We start from the raw sequence: 23186 nt of genomic DNA on the forward strand, positions 1-23186 counted from the left end.
TGATCCGTCATTGTGGGCGCCGTATTGAAAGCATTGCGCATCTCAATCTCCTCTTCCTCTTCAGCAGCTATGCGAGCAAATCGTTCCATTTCAGAAGAGCTAGAGTCAGCTACACTCTGATCAATGTCAGATTCGCTCACATCCATTTTACAAGTACAACGGTTGAGTTATGGTACAACGATTGTGCATATAGTCTATCGATCCTATCGTTGGATTCCTGCGATACGCCATTGCTCAAATTGATCTTCTACGCACCGTAGAAGACTGATCGGGCCACAATCGTTCACAGCAACGATTATGTTCCTGCATCCCGATTTGAGTGGTCCATAGACGTTGATGAGTTGGTTTTGCTGTCCACCGCGTTGTGCATGACGGCCTTTTGTCCTCCTCGGCACTTGATAGCCAGGCGAAAGTTGTGCAAAAGGGGTCGAGATGAAGTCCAGTAGCCCAACCAATTGATGGCATATCCTCTCGATGGAGCTGGTCTGTGAGAGGATGGCACCATCTTCAAATCGTTCCTGTGCCTCTTTAGCCTGTCTTTGTGCTTAAGCTTCTCTCACAGCTCCCTTTCCATAACTCTCATTATTCCTCTTTCTCTGCTCTTCTGCTATCTTCTATACACTTTGTTCTTCTTCATCTGTTTAGTCCGAAACTTGCTTTGGAAGTGAAAGTCCGTAGACTTGTATGTCTCACGTCCATCACAGCTAATTGTTATTCCCCGTATTCAACATTTAAGTACTGTGAAAGCTAGTTAAACCGTCACCATCGTTTATTTCTACCCTTTTGGAGCCTTCATCCTTAGTTCACCTCCATTTGAGAGAACATGTGTGATCCATTCCTGCTGATAGACTGTCCGCACATCCACTAATCTTCGTCTCCTTTTGTATAGGGTCACAGCAACATCGTATCTACCGCAATTGGAAGTCCATCTGACAGACATTGACTATCTATTTGGACTTGTACATTGTGGGTTCATCTTGAGATTTGGTCATGATGCGAAAACGAGTAAAGGTTGACCATTTCCGTACTTCTTTTGGGCCTTAATCATTCCTATCACGAACGCTAATCTGGAAGAATTCGAAGTAAAACCATCTTGAACAATGTTGAGGCTCGAAACTGTCATATTGACGAAAGAAGGCTTTCCTTGCTGCTGGGAAAGAAGGGGAGATAATCATCTATGTAGCATCTCAAAGTAGAGAACCCTTCACCATCTGTCGAACTTTTGCCTGATGCTCTCATCCAGCCCAGGGAAACATTAATGCTTAGAATAGAGTCAAAGAGGCGCATTTTTGCGAAGAGCTGCGTGTGCAAGTGGGTGGTGGAAGTGGGATGAATTTGAAAAGGGAAAGTCAAGGCGAACCTCTCTTGGGTGCACCCACTCTGCAGACTTTTCGTAATTCATGCGACCATGTGCTAGCAGATGCGACTATTGCGTATGTCACATAGGCAGAGCAGATAATCAATGTCCTGGACTTCGAATGGTGTAGATTACTGTCCAACGGTTAGGAGGTTGAATCGCAATGAGAGTTTATGCATCGAAGAGCGGACAGAAGGGTAACAGTGCTTTAATGTAGCCTCCATTGCAATTGCACCCAGCTCTTTATGAGCGACTTCATGATACATTTCAGATGGATGTTAGGTATAGCTCATGCTCTTGCTAAGTCTGGTGAACGATTGGTTTTCGCTGCCTATGGCGGCAACGTTTCTAGCACCGATGATGAAAGTGCTCGTCTCCTTGATACTTCCGACCAGCTTCCCGATCCAGCAAGTAAAGTAGGCCAAGAAGCCATCCGGCAGCAATTGCACTTGATGTGACGTGATGTTGGCGCCAGAATTCCCGATTCCGCAGTTTGCATAACCACTTTCTATGCTAGTCATCACTGTCCCACTGCCTGCGATTTTGAAGAGTTTCTTCACGTTATGGGGCAAGTCCTGTATGTGATGTTTCTTGTTTCGAATTGCACGTAAGAGAGCGGCAATACTTTTTGGGTCATACTTCCTTCTCTTGTTCAAGTCTTCCATCACTTGTCGATCCAATCGACGATGCCAATCATTTCCAACAATGTCCACTGCGTTCGCCTCCAGTGTCACGAGGACGAGGGGAGCGACTGGAGGATCACGCTCCATAATATCAGATCGATCACTTGCGTCCTGCAAGAAGGATAACCTACGATAAGAGTCACAAAAGTATGGATGCGACAAAATCTTTAAGGCATCTGGCATTTGCTCAGGCTCATATTTGGTCATTGCACAGATCAAACGTTGAGCTTCATGTCCCTCTTCTCCCAATCCATCCAAACGTTGAAGGTCAATCTATCGTCGCAAGATGTTCACCTCCCTCTCAAAGCGTAAGCCAAATGGATGATCGCCATTCGTAATACATCAAGCACCCTAATGCAAAGATGTCGATTGCTCTTGTCAATCGTTTCCGATCTTCTGAACGCTTTGACTCGCCACCGTTTTCTTGATCGCTTACGGAAGTGAAGGACGAAGTACTATCGCACGTATCAGCACCTGCATCTAGGTTGACATCACCACGCAAGATCTCTGGAGCACGCCAGCCAAAAGTTCCTTCGGGATTGTTTACTGTTTGACTGAAGCTCATTTGTGCAACTCCGTCGAGCCTTTTCGAAAGCCCAAAATCTGACAAGAGCATCTTCAATTCCCCTTTTGAAGTTTGTGAAACCAAGATGTCTTAGGCTCGATATCACGATGAACGATTGAAAGGGAGTGAAGGTGCTGTAAACCTGAAGCAATTTGCGAGAGTGCTTTTTCGGTTTTAGAATGGCGCTCAAAGATTGATGCTCGTTTGGCTTTTCAATAACTTCGGCAAGATTTGCAGGGCACAATTCCAAGGCGATATACAAGAATGAATCGGTCACCTCTTTGTAAAAGTATCGGATTACGTTTGCATGATTGTCAGCAGACTCCAACAACGAGACCTCCTTGGACGCAACATCAACGAAATCTCTCAATAGCCTCTTTACAGCTACTGCACGACCTTGGAAATTCCCCTTGAAAACGATCGTGCCGGAGGAGCCATATCCCAGGATCTCATCAGAGATGATCAATGATCGATTCATCGGATCACAGATGACTCCCATCGAACCGTTGCTCAAAGCAACTTTCGATCCTCCATCCGCTTCCAAGGTGACAGGGCCAGCAACGTTTGCAATTGTCTTTTCGACAACTTGGACGTTTTCTCTTCTTCTTCTTGAAGCGCAGAGCTTCCCATACCGGCGGTATGCTTTTCTTTGCCATCCACACTTCCGCTATCTTTTTCAACATCGACCGCATCTTCCTTCTCTGTCACTTTTTTGGATTCACGTTGAGCAACAGCATTGCCGGCTCTCTTTCCGCGTCTTCGCCTTTTCGTTGCGGCGGATACACTTGCTTCGCCCAACGTAGTGTTTGAAATGGCATTTTGATCGATGGCCGAGCTCGAACCTTCTGAAAAGGGATCTTGTTCACTGGTAAGCGGCTTGTCAGGAGCTGTCTCGGTAAAGGTTACCTTTTTTCCGCCAATTGATAGAACGGATGGCGACACGTGGGTATGAGGAACAGGCTGTCAGGCCATATTCTTCACCATTTGGCCAACCTCAACAGCACTTTGTCGTCTATATTCCACACTTCCGATGTACAACAATCCACAAAAAACTGCAAAGAAGAAGAGGATAGCGATTTGCGTGGTCACTACGGTAGGAGAGGACCATGAAGATGATGCGTCCTTCAGCTCTTTTGCTCGGACCTGATTCTCGAGCCTTTCCGTTCGAGAGGTTTCTTGCCCGTTCTTTGTAAAGCCATCTTCGATTCCTAAAAGCGGAACATGACCCGGACCAAGACCAAGCAATTCATCAGCTCCCAGATCATCATAGGCATACCCCTACAAATCGTAAGAGCCAAGCAAACAGCCTGAAGCAGAGCACGATCTATGCCTGAAATCATCGTGATGAGTATGATCGCTCGCACCGATGCCTGCAGGTGCTCGAGGAGAGAAGGCTACCAGAGGATATTGATCGCTCCCCATTGCAAACAGGTGGCCGTTGGAAACGCCCAAATAAGTTGCTTTGCTCCTTTCCAATACCGACTCCCTGGAAGAACGATCACCGATTCTTCCTAATCCGTGAGTTGAATACTTCGACCCTGCACCTATCCGGGAGAAGATATCATTCAATGTGCTCTTCGGATGCGGCAACAAGAGCGGCTGAAGGTAATCGTTCGAACTTGATGGAGAATTTGCGTAGACGACATCAAAGATCCCTGCTACAGTTGCGCCTAATTCACTGATCCATAAAGTGCGATCGTTCTTTTCGGTTGACTTCATGCTATGCTGAGACGAATCAAAGCACATGATTGGACTTTCTTCGGGCATTCCAATCATTGTTCTTTTATCTGGTGAGAATCCTCTCGAAAGCCAGAGCTCTGCGATATCACGATCGGCAGAATTAGGGGAAAAGGTACTGAAATGAAGCGTCTGTGATTAAGCAGGTCGACCGCGTAAGTGAAATGTGAGAGTATCATCGGTTTTGCTTATATATACCCACTCTTTGGATCGATCGCTCTCGTCGCCACACTTTTGATCTTTGCTTTCATCATCGTCTTTTGAAGAACACCAAACGCCAGCGCTACTCTACGACCCACCAAACACAGCGCCAATCTTTCCACTACGAACGTCTAATTCAACTAAAGACGTACTTTTATGTGGCAGGGGGGACATGTCCGTGCATTTGAGTACGCCCCTGTTGCCACTTGGGCATGAATCTAGGCCTGCAGGAATGGTGAGAACTACTTCGAATGAACCGACGATAAGACTAACAAATGGATAATGATGGTTGTGATAACAATCGATTCAGTAAAAGAAGTGCAATAAGGTACATTGTACTATATACACTTTTTATCTATAGAGATGAAAGACACAGCAAGATGTTATAAACATAATTGCATCATATTTAGACACAAATCTCTGTCAAATCCATGCTGACGCTCTTTCTCTCTTGAGATAGTCGATTGCCTTATTGAGGTGAGTCATTTCTGTTTCGACTCGATACGGAGACAGAAATTGTCTTTGGACTTGTTTTAGTGAGTCTTGATCCATGTTACTGTATACTGCTTTGGCTGATTGAGGTCTTTTAGGATGTTATCGATTGGTTATGCTTACGGCTATGTAATCGGGCTTTGATGATCTTGATTCAGGAGTATTGATCGATACTTTCACCCTGATGATGTATTTACTTGGTTTTCCAACTGACCTAGACCGCCATGGCATCTTCAATGCTTTGTACGACGAGAAGGATATCGATGTACAGCAACATGCTTTGGAACTTTATTCATTCCAGCATGTGCACTTGAACCTATGCCAATACCTGTTAAGCCTGCAACTGTTGCTAAACCGCTTACTTGTTTTACATTGTATAACTTTTGTGCTTGCATTTCAGCTGCATGACTGGTTGCCATTTGATAAACTTCTCTTGATGCGCTTGATGCAGCACTTGAAGCTGCAATGGATGCTTCCGTATTGATGGATCGTTTGTTCACCATCATCATCGGTAAGATATGCGAGCGAGAATGAGAAGTCGATTGAATACCTTGACCAAGAGGACCTTTTCTTTCAATCGTCTTGTCATCGGCCATAATCAGCTTCTGAGCATGGTCGGGCAGGGTAAGATGTGAAGAGTAAACAGCAGGTAACGCATTCACTGTCATCACGATCAGTGAACACACAATAACCCAAAAGGATGTGTTTGTCAAAGCTTGGAAGGATGATCGATGCATTGTTTGTGAGTATAATGAGAACAAGATGGAGATATGATCTGAAGGAGCAGAAGTAGTTGCTATTCAATTCTTAAATACTTTATTTTATTTGACGCCTTCCTTCGGATAACTTTTTTTGTGGGGTTCATGCGGGGTTTGTTTACGATCATCGCCTTATACACATCGCAAATGATGCAATGCTATGCGAAGACTTCAATTACGACCGTTTTTCTTACGTTCTCTTCGTTCACGAGATGTTGATGAATCAACACGATGCAGTGATGATGGAACAGGATTGCCTGTTCGTTGCATATATTTGTGCTCTGCCCATGCAGCAGTACCTAAACCCGCAACCCCAACAATAGCTGTTGCGGCCAATCCTGCCCCTGATCCTGCCGGACTTCGCTTCTGAAATTGCTCAGAAAGAACATCATCGCTTTTCGTGGGCAAAGCCATTATGATGTTTACAAATAAGATAATGATCAAAGTTAATGCGAAGAAATGCATTTTTGAAAAAGCTTATCTCGAGTGTGGTTTCCTTATATTCTCTTTTGTCAACGCCAGCGTCGATGATTTGGTCAAGAGCTAAAAGTTGTGGCGAGCATTCTACCAGAAAAGTGACTCATTCTACTCATCTTTTGTCCATCGTTGTTGGGGCTTTCCAACATACGGCTGTCAAAAGGCGTAAAGTTGGGCTAAAGCTCATGAGTAATCTTTCATTCGGGGCTATCAATAAGATTTACGCCTTGGGGCCATCGAATGACGGGAAATGGAGACACTTTACCTCTACGGATAGCAGTTATCCTCAGTATACGTCATCGGTGCATAAAGAATCTATTGTCAAAGTATACTGTACAGGGTTGACTAAAGAAAAGGGCTACGAAAAGTGATACTGTTCACTTGGCTGCTGCTGGTGGTGATGAACCGTTCGTCATACCTATTGCAGCAGCTCCTGCAGCTGCACCTCCAGCGAGTAGAAGTCCAGCTTTAGTTTTACTCATTCCACCTTTTGCCGGAGCATTTTTTGCTGGAGCATTTTTTGCTGGAGCATTTTTTGCTGCTTCCATTGCTCTATTCTGTGCTGCAACTCTTTTTCTTCTACCTCCTCTTGTTCCAGTACGCTTCACTAATTGTACTTCTCCTCTTGCTTGAGATCTGTCTGATTCTCCTTCTTGTGACAGATTTGATTCCATATCGTCTTCTTCTACTAAATCGAACTCAAAACCATCATCTGTAATTTTGATAACTTTCTTCATCTTTCTAGCACTAGTAAGCGGTCCGATCCTGTATAGGTCTGAGAAAGAACGATGAAAGGGCTTACCCAACATTGAACCATTGGTTGAAATTTGGTGGTTGTCTAGTTCATCATCTTCTAAGGGATTCATTCCTTTCTCATCATAACCTATAGAAGAATAGTCTGGTAAACGCATCACATATGCTTGAATTGTGCAAGCTTGTTGAAGCGCAAAACAGATCAACACAATCGATTGAGTCCACTTCATCTTGATCGTCACAGAAATTACACTGTACACTGTCAAAGTGATTACTGATTTACTTGAGTCTACTATCAAAGCGACTTTAGGTTGTTGTGGTTTAATAAGAAGATACATGACGAAACATTTACCTCTCTTTATACCACTTTTTTTCTAACGCCCACAACCATCAAACATCCTCTATCAATAGCCAAAAAAAAACATCTCATAGCCACGAAAGGGGGCATTGGAGAGAGGGGCAATCAGTATCCTATAGTAAGGTTGCCGACCTCGTTACATCTACGCCGCGAAGGTGGGAAAAAGGCATAAACTATGAGCAGTGCTTCTCTTCGGCCAGTAATTCTGAAGTTATGATCTTCAAAGCAGAGAGTTGGAAAGTGATTAAGCATGTAGATTTGCAATCGTATTAAGTGGCCTATAGTAGAACACAATTGAGCTTTGGCAGGAGAAAGACTCTTTCGGTTTGATGCTTTCTGAAAATAGATATGATTAACAAGATATGAACAAAAGAAATACAAAGAGGTAGTATACATAATAAAGCTGTAAATATTCTTATTCTAGGCCGGTGCTGTATTTCGCTTACCTCCTCCACCATCGCATATCACATACACTGCTGCTGCCTCTCCGACCGCACCTTTACCAAGCATCATTCCAGCTTTGGCTTCACTTATTCCATCTCTTGCAACAGCTGGAGCCAGAGCAATTCCAGCTTGCTTTGCTCAACTTTGTGCTGCAGCCCTTATTCTTATGCATCCTCTTCTTCAGTCACGCTTCACAAATTGCACTTCTTCTCCGTCTTGGGATCTTTTGTTTTTATGTTTTGCCAGACCTACAGCACCAGCAACAACACCACCTAATGCTATTGCACCACCCACACCAGCTACAACTTTCGCTCCTTTTCCAAACCCTTTACGTGCAGTCGATCCTGCATTGCCACCACCGCCTTGATGTGGTACAACTGCACCTCCTCCTTTATGTGGTACAATTGCACCTCCACCCTTGTAGGGAACAATCGCTCCTGTATGTCCGTTTAACTCTCGTTTTTGTAACACAATCGCTTGGTCCATGTCTTTGCCTTCTTCTTCGATGTCATATACAAAATCTTTGTTTTCGATTTTGATCATTTTTCTCATCTTTTTAGGCTTCGGAGACAGTTTACTGCTATACAGATTTGAATAAAAGCGATGAGCAGGTTTACGCATCATTACGTTAATGGTTGATACTTCACTTGCTCCTCCTTCGTCATCTTCTAAACGAACTTTTTCTTCAGCATCGTAACCTAGAGAGGAAACTTTTGGTAGAGGTGTCATGTTTACTTGGACTATACAAGCTTGTTGAAATACTAAAGACATGATCACAGTTAATTGAGTCCACTTCATCTTGATAGTCACAGGAATACACTGTCAAAGCGATTTCTGAAATGTTTGAGTCACTGTCAAAGTGACTTTTGGGCGATGGAGAAGGAAATACAGTCAAATATATGCCTTTTTATGTCACTTCATCATACGCTTTTCCAAGGCGCATGCTAACGCCAATGACCATCGGAGTTCTCTTTCAAAGTAACGCCTATAGCCATCAGATGCATCTTTCCAAGATTTTAAGGGGCATAAAGCGAAAGGGGATTCAGTATATCAAGCCAAGGCTGCCAATCACTTTTGAGCCGGGCTACGCCGCGAAGGCTTGAAGAGGCAAATGTTTAAAGCAGTGCTTCACTTCAGCCATAACTTGTAGTAATGAGTAATGACCATCGAGAGATAGCATGTAGACTACAGCCCCGATCCAATAATGTGGACCTACCTTTCTATTGAACAATCCGCCATATGATCTGATCGGAGTTCAGGCGGGAATGACTCTCACAACTCCAAGTCCTTCAAAATAGAAATAAAACGCAACTCATGAATAATACAAGTATAAGCAGGTTGAATACAAGAAATGAACATGGAAAGAGTTACCCTACGCAGGTGCTATATTTGGGTCACCTGTCCCACCTTTGCCTGCCACATGCACTGCTGCTGCACCTAAAGCCGCTCCTCCAGCAACTATCATCGCAGCTTTTCCTTTACCCATTCCACCTTTTTTTTCTGGTTCTCGATTAGCTTGCGAGTTTGCTTCCCTTCGTGCTCTTGCGGCTCTTGTTCTACCTGCTCCTCTTCTTCCACCTCGCTTTACAAATTGAACTTCTTCTTCTGCAAGATCTCTTTTACGAGTAGTTATTGAAGCGGTCAAACCACCCACTGCCGCTACTGTCGTTGCTACTGTTGCAATCTTTGCACCTCTTCCATAACCTGTTTTTGGTGGTAGTGCTGGATGAACCTTTCCTCCTTGATGTACTACAATCGCACCAGGTGGCTTATACGGCACAATTGCTCCGGTATGCGAGTTCAATTCTCGTTTGTGCAGCGGGTTTGGTTGGTCAAGATCATCTTCTTGATAGTCAATCTCGAAGCTTTTGTCCTTGATTTTGATCCCTTTTAATATCTTTTTGCGGTTGTCAAAATGATCACTTTCGTATGAGTTCGAGATTGAGCCATAGAAAGGTTGGTGTAATTTTGCTATTGCTTCGTCTTGCAGGCCATAGACTTCTTCTGAACCAGGATCTAAAAAAGTGAATTTTGAATATGAGATCACATATGCTTGAATTGTGCTGGCTTGTTGAACGGCCAAATAAATGAATACAATTAAGTCAGTCCACTTCATCTTTCGGTCTTTTATCATAGGAGCTCACTCTCAAAGTGACTTCTGCAGAATAAATGATGAATACTCTACTATCAAAGTGACCTGTTATTTGATGGTAGGAGATGAAGAGCTTCTTAGAAGCGAGACACTACTATATTTTTCGGAAAGGCTTGTTTTGACGCCTGTTGCTTTTTTTTCAAAGATTGCCAAGTGAGTATCTGAACGACGAAAGGGGCTTATCATCGGGGCATTCGCATAAAAATCATTCCGGCGCCGAGCAAAGCCACGAAGGCGTAGGAAGAGATGGGAATCCAAGGCACTTCCTTTCTTCAGCCACCCTTTTGATCGATGCAAGACAAACATGTCAATCTGACCAGTACAATCTAATCAGTGGCAAATCAAAAAGCTGGAATAGGGCAAACAAATGAGTCATATGCTCAGCAAGCAGGTTTGCTTACGATTCCTGACCTGCTACTAAAATACAAGATTGATACAAGATGCTCCGCACTATTATTAAAAGTCAGAAAGATAGAATTGAAATCAAACATGAGAATACAAATTGGTGTACATAACAAATACAATAAAACAAAGGATCTCAAATCACGCTGGAGGTGCATTTGGATCACCACCACCGCCGCCACCGCTCATTGCGTGAACAGCTGTAGCTCCTGCAGCCGCTCCACCAGCAACCAGCAAAGCAGCTTTTCCTTTGCTCATACCTCCCTTCTTCGCAGGTCCGGGTGCGGGGTTATGTTGTTGTTGCGCTGCTGCGGGTTTCTGTTGTTGCTTGCCTTGAGAAGGTGCGTTTGCTTTTGCTTCAGCTCGAGCAGCTTTGGCTTCAGTTCTTCTTCTTGCTCTTCCTCCTCCTCTTCCACGCTTGAACAATTGAATCTCTTCATAAAACGGTGAAACTTTATCATCTTCTGGTTCGATCAAAGGGAATGTTCTGATCATCTTGGTATGAAAGTGATGATTATCAAATGTATTCTTTCTTGGAAACGGATGAAGTCGCTCAACTTGAATGTCATTTGGGATCATGATCTCTTCAACCTTCGACTCCAATTTCTCATCTTGCGTGTTTGAGTCCACATAGATACGTGCACCATGACATTGTCGAAGAGTAAAGATGAGACAAACGGCTACCTGAGCACATTTCATCTCGTTGAACGTTTCTGTTAATGAGTAAGTCTACTATCAAAGTGACTGTTGCTTGTGTGAAAGAGAGAAGAGATTATGAGTATGAATATCATCTTATATACCTTCATCTTTTCTTTCTTTCTTCTGAAGGCTTGGGGAGCACGCCTACCGCCTTATCCTTGAGAATGAAAGGGGCTGAAGTTGATGGGACATTTTCTTGGGTGACAGTACTGAAACAACTCACGCCATAGAGGCGTAAAGACCCGAAGATCTGAAAACACTTCTCTTTTGTAGCCCCATCGTTTCTTTATAAACATTGCTGACTCTTTCTTGGTCATGGCGACACAATCTACAAACAAACATTTCCGACTCAAGAAACAATTGCAAGAATGAGAACCCAAGTGACACCATTTATTCATGAATTTATAAAACTGAATGAAAACAGGTGAAAGTGAGGAGATTCATCTCAGAAATGTATACATACGTACAGAGAACAAAGAAGAAGTATGTACAAACGGAATCTACACTGAAAGTCTGCGGGTCTTGATAAAACATCTGCCTATTTAGCAGGCGGCGGTGTTGACGATGCGGCATTAGGTTCAGCAGCAGGAGGGCTACTCGAACCACGATAGAAATGCAATCCTGCTGCTCCAACAGCCGCACCTCCAGCAAAGAATGCGGCAGCTTTACCTTTCGGAATCTTGTTCCTTTTCTCCAAAGCTTGGAAAGATTCTTCTTCTTGACGTTTCATATACTTACCTTTTTGTTGATGATTTTTGATTGCAGCAATTCCAGCAATTCCACCTACTACAGCAGTAGCCAATGCAACTCCTGCCACTGCCTTTCCAGCTTTGCCACCGAACTTCTTCGTTTTGGCAGCAGCTGATGTTGCTGAATGGGCAGCAGATTCAGCAGAATGAGCAATACTACTACCACCGCCACCACCAGTAGGATGCGTAATATGTTTACCAGGATAAATGGTGTTACCAGCCGGAACAACATCAGGAGCAACTGCAGGTTTTGTTGGCACTGGAAATTGGTTTCCTCGCTTCTCCAGGAATCTCCCTTGATCATCGTCATCGTCTCGAATGCCCTTTACTCTTGCCACTTTGACCATCTTCATGTCCGAAAGCGGTGTATGGTGGTCGTGTAGAGTGGTGTATGAACCAAGATATTCTTTTGGCTCTTCTTTGCCATTTGTGCTCGGAGGGATATTAAGCAATTGCTGATGTGGATTTAGTTTCAACACAAGGTCTACTTCTGATACCTCTCCACCCTCGATTTTCAATGGTGATCCAACCTGCTCTTGAACTGCACATACTTGTTGAATTGCCAGGAAAATGATAACAGTAAACTGAGTCCACTTCATGATAATGTTTGAGAATCACCTGAGGAGCAGATCTTGACCAGAATAGGAAATTGAGTTTTCTAGAGAAATGCGCATTTTATATTTTCGACAATTGATCTTTTCATGACGTAGATCCAAGATTTTCGCCTTCGGGTAATGTTCGGGGTTCGTTGAGACTTTCACCAATTCGGATGTCTCGTGTGGGACGCAGAGAATGGTTGTAAGGCATCATCTTGGACTTTTAATAGAAATAGGGGCTTTGAAAGGTATAGCACGTTTTATCATCAAAGAGGATGGAAATAAGAATGAGAATGAAATCAAAACGCACTGCCCTCTGTGTGTTACTAATTGCGTGTGCATGACTCGAGCATCGAGGTCTATGTCCGCTCATGCAGAAATATCCCATTACGATGTCAACATGTCAAGTTAGTATCGGGTCATATCAAGACCAGGTCACCTATCAAAATGCGGGGCTAAGAACAAGTGTGGCTGTTTAGCAGATCCTTGAAGTCACTTCAACTCATCCGAAAGGATATGCCCGGCTTGGGATGAGGCAGTGCAGATTCATGTGTGAGTGATTTAAAAGATGGCAGTGCTCTTACTACGCCTAGCATGATATGAATTAAAATTGAATATGAGAAGTAGGCATCATTTATCAACAAACAAAAGCTCCAGTTGAAGTACTGAAGAATCCTTTACTTTGCAGGAACACCTGCATTTGGATCAGCTTGTCCACCGCCACTTGGTTTACTGAGATGTTTCATACCCAAAGCACCCAAAGCAGCTCCCCCTGCTAACAAAAGAGCACCTTTCAATTTGCTTCTCTTCTCAAGAGGTTCATTGAGACTATCTTGACGTTTGATTAAGTGTGCTTCTTGATTAGAGTCCTCATCAATCTCAATTCTGATGCCATCAGGATGATCATTAATTCTAATCATCTTAGCCATTTTCTTATAGCTAGGATGTTCTCCACCATGGTATAGAGAAGAGAAGTGACGATGTGCTTTGAAGGCTTCCATTGGATAATAAGGGATTGGCTCTGCTTCGATTTCTTGATTGACATTCATCCCAGGAGGAGATTCTATTTCCTCAACGCCTACTAAAGGCCTTTGATGTTCTTGAATTGTGCATGATGATTGTTGAATTGCTACAAAAACGATCACAGCCAGCTGTGTCCACTTCATATTTATGATTTACTCTTTACAAGTATATTGAAAAGGAAAGGAAATGAAGAGAGATCAATCTCTTCTTATATACTCAACAAACAAAGCATGATTCAACGTCACATTTTCAGCCTATCGCCATCGGGCCTTCTGTAAATGCATGTGGCTGTTCGGCGGCGGGTACGCATTTAATTCGGGTATTGTTGCCATCTTGCCAACTTCCGTTTAGCTTAATGCTGTGCCTTTACTTTTTTTCGTTTTGCATTTTTAATCTTTTTGTCAAGACAGATCAACACCGCTCCGCAGTAATCCATCCGTATTGCTGAATAATGCGGTACAAACATATTTGACAAGCAAAGCTTCAGCCACAATAGCGCAATCAAATCATGTTTGGAAAAATGAATAAATTGAAACAAAAGATTGGTTACATACAAAAAAAAAAGATGAAAGCTCAGAGGGGACCGATCGTATGAAATAAGAGCAAAAGCAAGGAAAGTATGACTCTAGAAATAGATAGTGAATCAATGAACAGCACAAGGTCACGATCCCAACACAGACTTCAGTACAACATCTTATCATCTACTTCGGAGCGCAAAGGTAACTTGTTACCTTTACCGTACTGTTGTGGCTTGCCCAATTCGTAAGTCTTTTTGTGGGTCTCCCTCTTCTCCATAGGCGCAGGACTGTTATCCATTGGTGCAGACATGCCTTGCATTGACGATTGTCTTGCCATACGTGCAGAATGTTTGCCGTCCTTTTTGCCGAATTTGTAAGCAGGTACAGTTAGACCTATACCAGCAGTAGCAACACCAGCAGCTAGAAGAATTTTCTTGTGTATTCTCATTGGCGGTCCACGCTTTACCATTTGTACTTCATCAATAGAGCGCTTGTAATATCCGCCGCCACCACCACGGGAAAGCTTTTGAGTATGGTAATCTGCTTGTCCTCGTTCCATGCCGTGGTTCCTACCAGCAAGGTATCCGCCGATCATTAAACCTGCAGCACCAACTCCCATGACAGCTTTTTGAGCAGTTTTGCCGTTTATCGCTTCACGTTTAGCAAATTCCACTTCTGCTTCTGCAATTGCACGTTTGTACATACCACCGCCCATTCCGCCGCCAGAGTTGCGCATCTTCATTTCATGCTGTGCAGCTTTGGATACGCCCGCTGGCTTTCCAGTAGCATATCCAGCCAAATAACTTCCGCCTGCAAGAGCGCCCGTTCCAACGACGAGCAAAGCTTTGTTAAGCTGACCTGGACTACGTTTTTGCAAGAGTTCGTCACCAACAGATTCACTTCTCTTTCGCATGACTGTGCCAGCGGATACTCCATTCATTTTGTGATTGTTCGATTTCGTTAAATGATGAGCCACTAATCCTGCACCACCTGCAACAGCCAAAACGCCACCAGCAATTGTAGCTTGCTTACCGGTCACATGGAAATTTTTCAAAGAACTTGCGGCAGCTTTTTCGCCTGCTTTGACAGCTGCTGATCCGCTACTTGCATGTTCAGCTTGATGAGCTACGCCTGAAAGGCCTTTAGAGGAAGCTGTAGAATGTTGATGTTCGAGAACTTTGCTGCCGCTTGAATGACTTGAAGATGCGCCGGAAGCATGCTGGCTTACTGAGCCACCTGAGTTACTGGTAGCTGTACTGCCTGTAGGTGTGAGATGTGAGCTTGGTGAATAAACTTCCTTCACTCTCGATCGTCTTGGCTTACCTTTCTTCACGGCCTCTTCAACCTCGGAACTTGTTGGTGGCAGCACTCGAGCTGCTTTGTCATGTTCTCCACGCTTCATCATTCGCCCTTCTGCTCCACCTTCTGATAAGCCCATAGCTGTTGCACCGGCTGATGATTTCATTGATGCTGATGATGATGGGAGATGATGATTCATCCCATTCAACTTGCGTTGTTCGTGCAATTTGCCTGAAGTTGATCCGATACCTGCAGCGATGAGTCCTGTAGCTCCAAGAGTAAGAGCTGTTGCAGCCTTGGGGTGATTTACGAGTATACCTCTCTTGTACATCATGGAAGAGCCACCGCCACCTGCAGAAGGACCCATTGACATTGACTTGTGATCATCAATGTTACTAATCTTTCCTTGATGACGTCCAGTTGCATAAGAGACTCCTGCGAGAGCGACCGCACCTGCGGCAGTCCCGCCCGCAATCAAACCATTCTTGCCTACTTTGCCATGCAAGGCTGTCATACCTCCTTTCAAAGATGCACCCGCGTGTTTGAATGCTTCATTTATTCCAGCACGTTTAACCATCATCATTGCACCTTCACCACCACCCCCTTGTTGCTGTTCGGCTTGGAATCGATCGATACGATTGCGCTCGCTATGGTGACCCAATGCATGCCCACCTGCAAAAGCAGCTCCTGTAACACCAAGTGCAAGTGCACCTCCTGCGACATGTGGTCCGTGTTTGGTCTCAAGGAATTTCTTTGCACCTTGCTGAAATGCTTTGAGATTTGCTCTACGTACAAGTCGTTCACCATCCTCGAAACCACGTTCGATCGGACCAGGACCTTGAGGAGGTCCTTGTGACATACTCATTGGCATACTTCGATTTGGAGTGCTATAAGCTTTATGTCCTAAGCCGCCAATAGCTGCGCCAGATGCAAATGATGCTGCTCCAATGATACCAGCAGCTCTTGGACTGATGACCGAATGACCAGGACTACGTTTGAGCAAGATATTTGCATTTTCTTCTTTCTCGAATCGCTTCATTGGTAGTTCACCATTTCGAACTTTTCTGACAGTATTGTGATCTTGAACCATTGCATGAACACCGATACCAGTAGCAAGTCCAGCAGCAATACTACCTCCTGCAATTGCAGCGACTTGGGGTCCTGTAAATGGCTTTCCACGTCTTTCAAAAGGCAAATTATCCAACTCTGAGAACGTACGTTTTTTCATCATTGGCGATCCGGATTCAGAAGCACTGACAGCAGCAATTCCTTTTCTTCTGGCTTTGTCCTTTTCGTAGAGAGAATGACCCAAAGCGCCTACTCCTGCACCACCTGCAGCCGCTCCTGTAGCAATTGCAATCACTTTCTTTACAGGAATAGGCTTGCCGCGTTTGTTAAATCGTACTTCAAAGTCATCATCAAGACTGTCACGTTTCATTGGAGGTTCATTTCTCAAACTGAGCTTTTGAGCTTGTTTACGGTCGCTGTGATACTTGTGAGCTGCAATTCCACCGCCAAAACCCAGTGTGGCAGCAGCAGCAGTGATTGCACCGGCCACTGTACGAGAGACATGATGTGAAGCTTTTGCAACTTTGGCACCTGCTTCAGCAGCATGTGTTGCAGCCGAGGTTGCCTCTGCTGCTCCTGCTCCTCCTAAACGTTTGTGCCATGTCTGTTCAAGCTCATCGTTTGAAATTGTTGGAATGTTTGCATGGACGTAAGTTACTTGTTGCAAAATAGCAACAAGTAAAATCACCGCCGTTGCACATCTCATGGTGATGGCAGAAAGGCAGATAGCGTAAGATCAGAGTACGAATAGATAGAGTGTACTTCTTTGAAAAAGAATATAAATGAAGATAGACTGAGTTTGCCAGCGAGAAGATGTCTCGATCAAGGTGAGGGAGATAATTGTGCAATGTATGCGTTGATCGAGCCGTTTATATACCTGTTGACTGAATGCAAATAAATGCTGAAATGATACCATTTCACTGCCACAGTCTGGGCAAAGGATTGTTTGTCATTCGCCCCGGCTCGTATAGCCTCGAACAAGATTTTTTGAATGCCAGCATCGCCATATCTTACATCAAGTTCCCGAGTCTTTTTCTGATAATGATGAATATTGTGATAACAAGAATGAATGCTGAATAGCAAGATCGCAACATAATCATTCTTCTCGTTCCTGTTTTTGCATGATCGGAAAAAGCGTGCGCCTGTCAATAAGAAAAAGACTATGCAGTGCATATGCATTAGCGCGCTTTTCCAGAATCTTCGCTTGCTCTTAAGTGATGATTGCTTCAATCTTGACAACGAATCATGAAATGAAAAACAACGTCATATTCACTGCCATCCTCACTGCCACCTTCATCGCGGCTTATCAAGCATACAATCAAAACAATTCACAAAACGGGGGCTTAGAATGTTCTCAATTGTAATAGCAGGTAGATTGCCCCTGCCTGCACCTCAACAAATTGATGAAACGCATGCCATATTTGCATTGGAAGATGCTGCAAATATAAATCATGTTACCGTTTTCATGACTGGTCAACAAGCTTTTCCGCCAGGTTTCTCAGCTACAGTACATCTAAATTGGAAGGTGAACGGAGAAGATAAGTGGATCATGCTGGGATGGTGAGTAATGTACGTATTGATCCTTTTGGGGTTCAAACACTCACCTCTGTCATCATCAATCCCAATACAGCCTCAAAAATGAGAAACCCTCGGCTATATATCGTTTAAAGGGGCTAACACAGCAAAGCGGTGGCGCAGCAATGCCAAACACTGCCGCAATTGGGATCAGTATTGAATCAAATGCAGACGTAGACGCACAAATGGCAAATAAGAATCGAACAGGATCTTCAGCCGCTGCAGATATGGACGGAATGCAAACTGAAACCTCCGATTCAGCCGGAGGAGGTGGTGCCTTGGTCAAATTCGGACAGATTGATGAAGCTACACAGACTCAATTAGCACTCGCTATGGCACCAAAGATTGGTGAGTGCTGGCATGATGTGCAAAGAGGGTGACTAAGGCTAACTCGCATCTCTTCTTCCACAGCGTCAAATATTTTTTCTTACCTTTCCTCTTTTGCACCGGATAGTGCACCACAAACTGTTCCTCTTTTGAAAAGATGGCTAGAACAATTTGAGAGAAAGTTGAGAGCACAGGGTATCGGCTTCTTGGCCCGAGCCGAGGCCGAGTAAGAGCGATGCAAATCAAACACAACATCTGTATTATATCGTCAATATGAAAGTATACACTACTCATTTGCGAGTCACAGTCCAGCGAAGATGTTGACATAATGCTTGAGTGTGATCAGGATCACAAACAATCTCTCCGTCACCTTTTGGAGGATCAGACTCTAACAATACCGCTTCTACGCTCCATTCAGAATCCTCATTTTCTGTGATCAACCGACGAAAAGATGAGCAGCTATGATGAAACATTTCCTTTGCTTCTGTTGAATCTGTGCTACTGATTGGCCCCATTTTCATGCCGCTATCAAGGTCAAACAGACCTTCTTGTCCGTCTTTACGTCCACAATCGGTTCCGAACAAAGTCGCTCCTGCTTCTTCGCTCAAGAGGCTTTTCAAAATGGCAACTACTTGCACTTGTTGTGCTTGTGTAAACAAATGAATGAATTTGGCCGCATAGATTGCATAAAATCCTCCAGGAATACGTAAGTTATCGACCATTTGTTGATCAAAGATGTCAGTCACTTTCCATTGCGTACCGCACAGATGATCATCGTTGATCGAATCTGCAAACATCTCATTGCCAAGCGAAAAAAGCTTTGGAAACAAATCCGAACAGACAATTTGGGATGGCTGAACACCATCTTGTAATAAGATCCGAGTGTCATGTCCGATCATGCATGCCATATCCAATATCTTTGCTTGAGGATTGGCTCGAAGATGAGCGAGAATACGTTGATAAGTGGAAGAAAAGCTCACATTACGTATACTTCCCGCATGAGGAAGGAAGGAATACCAATACAAGCATGGCCAAGGTGTAATTGCTTCAATCTTTGTTCGAACTTGTTGAATATGCTTTGCCAATTCTTCATCATACATCACTTTGAATTTGACAGCATTGCAAAATTCAAATAGAGAACGTGTCTCTTTTGGCAATGGAATCGGTGGCAAGATCTGCCTACGTCCAACTTCTAAGTGCTCCTTCGATACTTGATTCATCTTAAAAGCGGAGGTGGTGGTACAATTTGTGAATTGATCCGCATTCTTTCAGAAGCCCTTCCATCTCAGAAAGGGGCCCGCACTTCCCATGTCATTCAACGAAATGAAGCCGCACGGAAGAGCCATTCAAATATAATATATTGCTAGGAGTCTTTTCTTTACAAGATACAAGATACTGATCAAAATAGAGTACTAATCCAATTGCATTCCCGACGAATTTGCTGCTTTCGCTTGTGCTCTCTTTCTCTTCTTTTGCGATGCAGATAAAGTTGCACCGCTAGAGCCCTTCTTCTTTCCATTTGCAGTACTTCCTGCATTCGTTTCGGCTAATCGTAATGCTAATGGCAAACTACCAATCCTCTTTGAAAGAGCAACAGCCGAAGAAGGACTAACTTGATTGAAACCAGGAGCAGAAAGAGCGCCTTCTGGTGTAGCAGCTTTCTTCTTTTGTTGTGCTTGCTTTTTAGATAACGCTTTCAATTCTGTTGCGCTCATTAGACGTGAACCAAGAGGATTGGATCCATTCTTTGCTCCTGGAGTGGCTTTATTGGGAAACAATTCTTTTCCATGATTTGCTTTGGCAGCAGCAGCAGCAGCGATATCACGAGCTGGAGCACGAGGTGGTTGAACAGGATTACTTGTTTTGCTGCCAGAAGCATTTGCAGGTTTGTTTGGTACATTATCTCGGAATCGAACATTGAGAACACGACCATCGGCTAAAGCACCGTTCAATTTATCGATTGCTCCTTGAGCAGAAGTAGAATGAGTGAATGCAACTTCAAAGCTTAATGATTGATCTGAACCGGAAGAAGGATGAGATCGAACTGCTTCAATTTTACCGAATTGCTGAAAAGTGGATTGAATATCTGCTTCTGATGTTCCACGTAAAAGGTTTTGTATTAAGATCCATGTTGGACCGGATGAGCCACGAATGGAAAGTTGATTAGGCGGATATTGTTGAGATGTTTGCTTGGATGCACTTCCGGGTCGCTATCATGAGTGAGAATTAGTAAATTAGCAAAACAGTGTGAGCAAAAGTGAACATCTTTTCCATCTGACTCACAGAATATGGATTGGCTCGTGCTCCTGATGCAATCCTTTGCGTTTGAGCACGTCCGTTTCCGCTATTTGGTCTTCTACTCATCTTTATGTGACGGTATTATGACAAAGATGGGAATGATGATCATCATCTCTAAGAAGAAGAATGCAGCAAAAGTTTAATACGCGCAACGTGCCACACAAATGCGTGTGCGCAAAATATAACAAACAGGCCAGGCGCCAAGGACTCAAAGAAAGTGTTTATGATGTGAGGTATGGATGAATGGACAACGTATTGAAGAGAATAGCACATACAAAAAGATATAAACTGGACATTCCTCCTCACTTTTCCTTCTGGAAAGTCAACGATTTCATAAAAGAGAAAGATGATAAACCTGATGTCAAGGGTCTAGGAGCTGATGTTCTTTGAGTTGAAGATGGTGAAAGAGTTCTACCTTGATCTTGTCCTTGTCCTGGCGATGGAATTGTGCCAACAGGTGCGCCACTATAATCGGCATTAGGATTTTCCACTTTGAAAGGATGAGCTTCAGTATTGAAAACGTAAGTATCCAAAGAGATAACATTAGGATCATCAAAGATCAAGAACAAGTACTTGAATAATTCAGCATAGAGAAAGCTTTCACTATCATTGATTTGCGTTGTTTGGGTATTGTTGACTTGCGAGATGGACGCTAAAGCTGCTGGTGCTTTGCAATACTTTATGATCGAATTGAAAGCGGTCCAAGCTAAATCTTGCCAACGTTTATCACCTGTTGATCGATAAGCGTAAAATACACTTTCTAATACTTCTGGTCGCAAATAATAAGTCGGGACCGCATAATCAAATCCATGCTCTTTATAAAACGTTTCGTTTGAAATCGTTACACCATTTGTGCCGCCATTGTCAGTTTTGAACACAAAGACTTCCGGACCAATTCCCGTTACAGAAGAAGTATATGTGTTTACGCATGCATTTGCAAGATCGAGACCGTATTGGAAGATTTCATTGCTATCGAGTAACTTTCCACCTAATATCCAATTTCCACCCGCAAAGCAACCCAAATGAGTGAATTGTGGAATGAGACCACCATTACTCGCACTATAATCCGAAAGGATTGTAACATTTGCAGAAGTATCACCGGGCATTGTAATCAAATGCTGAATGCTACTCTTGACGCTGTTGATCCAAGTGGGAATATAAATATCAGTGGAGCCGATCAATTGACCGTACTTTACAAGATATTCGAAAAATGAGTCACTACCACCTGACCAAGTAACATAATCACCAACAGGTTCCGCGGTTGTTGGATTGATCGATTGAGCGTAAAGGCCAGGAAAGACGGCAGTAGAATTGATAATGGCTCTCATACTGCGAACCGCATGATCGAGGTATGATGAATTACCTGTGAATTTTGATAATCTGCTGAATTCCAGTAAAAGAGTACCTGCTTCAGCGATGTTTGCGTTAACCGAAGTGTCTGGAAAAGGTCCACTCGTCCAATCGTTCAAAGAATTATCTGGAATGTTATTGTTACCGGACCATCCTTTCAAGAGTTTATCACCAATCACTTTTGCTTGATTGACTAAATTTTGATTGGTATTTCCAGTTAATTCGTATAAGCTCAAAAGAGAAGCAACATAACGAATATTTGTTTCAAAAAGTGAAATTGTTGATTGTGAAGTTTGGGAAAAGTCAACTTTTTCTGCGAATCGAATTCCTTCATTAACGATATCTTCTAATCCCATAATCTTTGCCGTATCTAAAGCATCGATAAAAGTTGCACCCCAATTACCAAATCCTCCCGTTCCATTTTTGGTTAATGGTAATAATTCATCATAGCCATAAGCGTACTCTAAATAATCTCCAAAAGCACTTTGAAAGGCTTGCTTTACAGCAGCACGACGGCTTGGATCAGCTTTTGCTTGATCGCTTTGTATTTTACCGGCAAAAGAAGGAATCACTTCAAATCCAAGTAAAGCAAAGCTCAATAGAGCAGCCCATGAAGAAAGAGATTTCATGGTAAGATGAGGATGTTGGAAGGAAGAAAGGGAGAAAGGGGTCTAATAAAGCTCTTTTCGCTTGTGTTTTATACAATCATCATTTGATTGACTAAATTTCAAGACTAGTTTGGTTAGATTCTACGTTCTATGCATGTTCATTCCGAAGATGCGGGGAAGTTTTCACAGTGAGAATGGTTCCTTTTCTTTTTGGTTCACAGTGAGAATGGTTCCTTTTTTTTGGTTCTTTGGAGAAGAATTGGCGCTAAATAAAGCTAGCCCCTAAGATTAGCGTTTATTCTTGTTGGTTCTACTTGCCCATTTTGTGCATGCATGCTTGCCCCGCCTTTTCTTTTGTCGTTTGTTAGCTTGCTTGCCTTGGTTATGGTTCTCTCTCTTTCTTCTCTCCCACCCGTTGGAACTTATTCTATCTAACGCGACATATGAACGCGAATTATGAATTACACTGAAAGTCGCGACGCGTTCGTATGTACGGAGGGGCATTTCTGAGCCTATAACTGTTATTATGATTATTTAATCCGTCTCCCACCTCCCATCACGGTTCCAACAATCCTTCTTCACCCCTGTCTTTACGCTCAGGTCGCATTTTATTTATCTACATACATTCAGTGATTCATATTAAAGCCACCTGTACATAACGCGACAGAGGCTATGTGAACCAGAGAAGATGTTCCCG

At 43.4% G+C, this 23186-nt stretch overlaps 15 protein-coding genes across 15 annotated transcripts; 1 reads left to right on the forward strand and 14 right to left on the reverse strand.

Annotated features, from left to right (window-relative positions):
• Positions 1-161: 161 nt before the first annotated feature.
• FA14DRAFT_162514 (uncharacterized protein) lies at positions 162-881 on the reverse strand. The gene has a single exon (XM_025499645.1). The coding sequence runs from the start codon at positions 503-505 to the stop codon at positions 296-298; it is 210 nt and encodes a 69-aa protein (XP_025352678.1). The 5' UTR covers positions 506-881; the 3' UTR covers positions 162-295.
• A 754-nt stretch (positions 882-1635) lies between these two features.
• FA14DRAFT_169142 (kinase-like protein) lies at positions 1636-3083 on the reverse strand (the record flags this gene model as incomplete). Its single annotated transcript, XM_025500187.1, has 5 exons — positions 1636-1752; positions 1882-2313; positions 2335-2338; positions 2382-2656; positions 2748-3083. 5 exons carry the CDS (start codon positions 3081-3083, stop codon positions 1636-1638), a joined length of 1164 nt encoding a protein of 387 aa, XP_025352679.1.
• A 716-nt stretch (positions 3084-3799) lies between these two features.
• On the reverse strand, positions 3800-4859 carry FA14DRAFT_87760 (uncharacterized protein). The gene is made up of 2 exons (XM_025503029.1): positions 4545-4859; positions 3800-4474 (listed from the first exon to the last, which is right to left on the reverse strand). Exon 2 carries the CDS (start codon positions 4379-4381, stop codon positions 3884-3886), a length of 498 nt encoding a protein of 165 aa, XP_025352680.1. The 5' UTR covers positions 4382-4474; positions 4545-4859; the 3' UTR covers positions 3800-3883.
• FA14DRAFT_87752 (uncharacterized protein) lies at positions 4825-5973 on the reverse strand. Its single transcript, XM_025503028.1, has one exon. It carries the CDS (start codon positions 5770-5772, stop codon positions 5269-5271), a length of 504 nt encoding a protein of 167 aa, XP_025352681.1. The 5' UTR covers positions 5773-5973; the 3' UTR covers positions 4825-5268.
• Positions 5974-6647: 674 nt separating this feature from the next.
• On the reverse strand, positions 6648-7253 carry FA14DRAFT_158303 (uncharacterized protein; the record flags this gene model as incomplete). The annotated part of the gene is made up of 1 exon (XM_025497947.1): positions 6648-7253. One exon carries the CDS (start codon positions 7251-7253, stop codon positions 6648-6650), a length of 606 nt encoding a protein of 201 aa, XP_025352682.1.
• A 593-nt stretch (positions 7254-7846) lies between these two features.
• FA14DRAFT_175179 (uncharacterized protein) lies at positions 7847-8623 on the reverse strand (the record flags this gene model as incomplete). Its single annotated transcript, XM_025500581.1, has 1 exon — positions 7847-8623. One exon carries the CDS (start codon positions 8621-8623, stop codon positions 8006-8008), a length of 618 nt encoding a protein of 205 aa, XP_025352683.1. The 3' UTR covers positions 7847-8005.
• A 555-nt stretch (positions 8624-9178) lies between these two features.
• FA14DRAFT_192591 (uncharacterized protein) lies at positions 9179-10250 on the reverse strand. Its single transcript, XM_025501945.1, has one exon. It carries the CDS (start codon positions 9957-9959, stop codon positions 9198-9200), a length of 762 nt encoding a protein of 253 aa, XP_025352684.1. The 5' UTR covers positions 9960-10250; the 3' UTR covers positions 9179-9197.
• Positions 10244-10974, reverse strand: FA14DRAFT_162515 (uncharacterized protein). Its single transcript, XM_025499646.1, has one exon. It carries the CDS (start codon positions 10956-10958, stop codon positions 10521-10523), a length of 438 nt encoding a protein of 145 aa, XP_025352685.1. The 5' UTR covers positions 10959-10974; the 3' UTR covers positions 10244-10520.
• Positions 10975-11616: 642 nt separating this feature from the next.
• Positions 11617-12426, reverse strand: FA14DRAFT_182291 (uncharacterized protein; the record flags this gene model as incomplete). The annotated part of the gene is made up of 1 exon (XM_025501194.1): positions 11617-12426. One exon carries the CDS (start codon positions 12424-12426, stop codon positions 11617-11619), a length of 810 nt encoding a protein of 269 aa, XP_025352686.1.
• A 674-nt stretch (positions 12427-13100) lies between these two features.
• FA14DRAFT_158308 (uncharacterized protein) lies at positions 13101-13589 on the reverse strand (the record flags this gene model as incomplete). The annotated part of the gene is made up of 1 exon (XM_025497948.1): positions 13101-13589. The coding sequence occupies one exon, from the start codon at positions 13587-13589 to the stop codon at positions 13101-13103; it is 489 nt and encodes a 162-aa protein (XP_025352687.1).
• A 379-nt stretch (positions 13590-13968) lies between these two features.
• FA14DRAFT_87783 (uncharacterized protein) lies at positions 13969-17435 on the reverse strand. The gene has a single exon (XM_025503030.1). It carries the CDS (start codon positions 17035-17037, stop codon positions 14128-14130), a length of 2910 nt encoding a protein of 969 aa, XP_025352688.1. The 5' UTR covers positions 17038-17435; the 3' UTR covers positions 13969-14127.
• A 357-nt stretch (positions 17436-17792) lies between these two features.
• Positions 17793-18550, forward strand: FA14DRAFT_162517 (uncharacterized protein). Its single transcript, XM_025499647.1, has 3 exons — positions 17793-17891; positions 17962-18254; positions 18318-18550. The coding sequence occupies exons 1-3, from the start codon at positions 17797-17799 to the stop codon at positions 18461-18463; spliced, it is 534 nt and encodes a 177-aa protein (XP_025352689.1). The 5' UTR covers positions 17793-17796; the 3' UTR covers positions 18464-18550.
• Positions 18551-18790: 240 nt separating this feature from the next.
• Positions 18791-19324, reverse strand: FA14DRAFT_116025 (uncharacterized protein; the record flags this gene model as incomplete). Its single annotated transcript, XM_025496148.1, has 1 exon — positions 18791-19324. A coding segment is annotated over one exon (534 nt), but the record flags the coding sequence as incomplete, so codon positions are not given.
• A 321-nt stretch (positions 19325-19645) lies between these two features.
• FA14DRAFT_182296 (uncharacterized protein) lies at positions 19646-20597 on the reverse strand (the record flags this gene model as incomplete). The annotated part of the gene is made up of 2 exons (XM_025501195.1): positions 19646-20443; positions 20517-20597. 2 exons carry the CDS (start codon positions 20595-20597, stop codon positions 19646-19648), a joined length of 879 nt encoding a protein of 292 aa, XP_025352691.1.
• A 71-nt stretch (positions 20598-20668) lies between these two features.
• On the reverse strand, positions 20669-22510 carry FA14DRAFT_150787 (seven-hairpin glycosidase; the record flags this gene model as incomplete). The annotated part of the gene is made up of 1 exon (XM_025497449.1): positions 20669-22510. The coding sequence occupies one exon, from the start codon at positions 22508-22510 to the stop codon at positions 20834-20836; it is 1677 nt and encodes a 558-aa protein (XP_025352692.1). The 3' UTR covers positions 20669-20833.
• Between the last annotated feature and the right edge of the window lie 676 nt (positions 22511-23186).

The sequence above is a fragment of the Meira miltonrushii genome (genome assembly GCF_003144205.1).
Source record: "Meira miltonrushii strain MCA 3882 unplaced genomic scaffold FA14scaffold_5, whole genome shotgun sequence".
NCBI lineage: Eukaryota > Fungi > Basidiomycota > Exobasidiomycetes > Exobasidiales > Brachybasidiaceae > Meira > Meira miltonrushii.

What these genes read in the sequence shown, in the direction of transcription:
- FA14DRAFT_192591 (XM_025501945.1), bottom strand. Translation starts at nt 9,959, where the DNA reads ATGATAAAAGACCGAAAGATGAAGTGGACTGACTTAATTGTATTCATT.
- FA14DRAFT_87783 (XM_025503030.1), bottom strand. Translation starts at nt 17,037, where the DNA reads ATGAGATGTGCAACGGCGGTGATTTTACTTGTTGCTATTTTGCAACAA.
- FA14DRAFT_162517 (XM_025499647.1), top strand. Translation starts at nt 17,797, where the DNA reads ATGACTGGTCAACAAGCTTTTCCGCCAGGTTTCTCAGCTACAGTACAT. An exon ending in AAGTGGATCATGCTGGGATG is followed by an intron (nt 17,892 to 17,961) that starts GTGAGTAATGTA and finishes ATCCCAATACAG; the next exon opens with CCTCAAAAATGAGAAACCCT. An exon ending in CGCTATGGCACCAAAGATTG is followed by an intron (nt 18,255 to 18,317) that starts GTGAGTGCTGGC and finishes CTTCTTCCACAG; the next exon opens with CGTCAAATATTTTTTCTTAC.
- FA14DRAFT_162514 (XM_025499645.1), bottom strand. Translation starts at nt 505, where the DNA reads ATGGTGCCATCCTCTCACAGACCAGCTCCATCGAGAGGATATGCCATC.
- FA14DRAFT_87752 (XM_025503028.1), bottom strand. Translation starts at nt 5,772, where the DNA reads ATGCATCGATCATCCTTCCAAGCTTTGACAAACACATCCTTTTGGGTT.
- FA14DRAFT_87760 (XM_025503029.1), bottom strand. Translation starts at nt 4,381, where the DNA reads ATGATTGGAATGCCCGAAGAAAGTCCAATCATGTGCTTTGATTCGTCT.
- FA14DRAFT_162515 (XM_025499646.1), bottom strand. Translation starts at nt 10,958, where the DNA reads ATGATCCCAAATGACATTCAAGTTGAGCGACTTCATCCGTTTCCAAGA.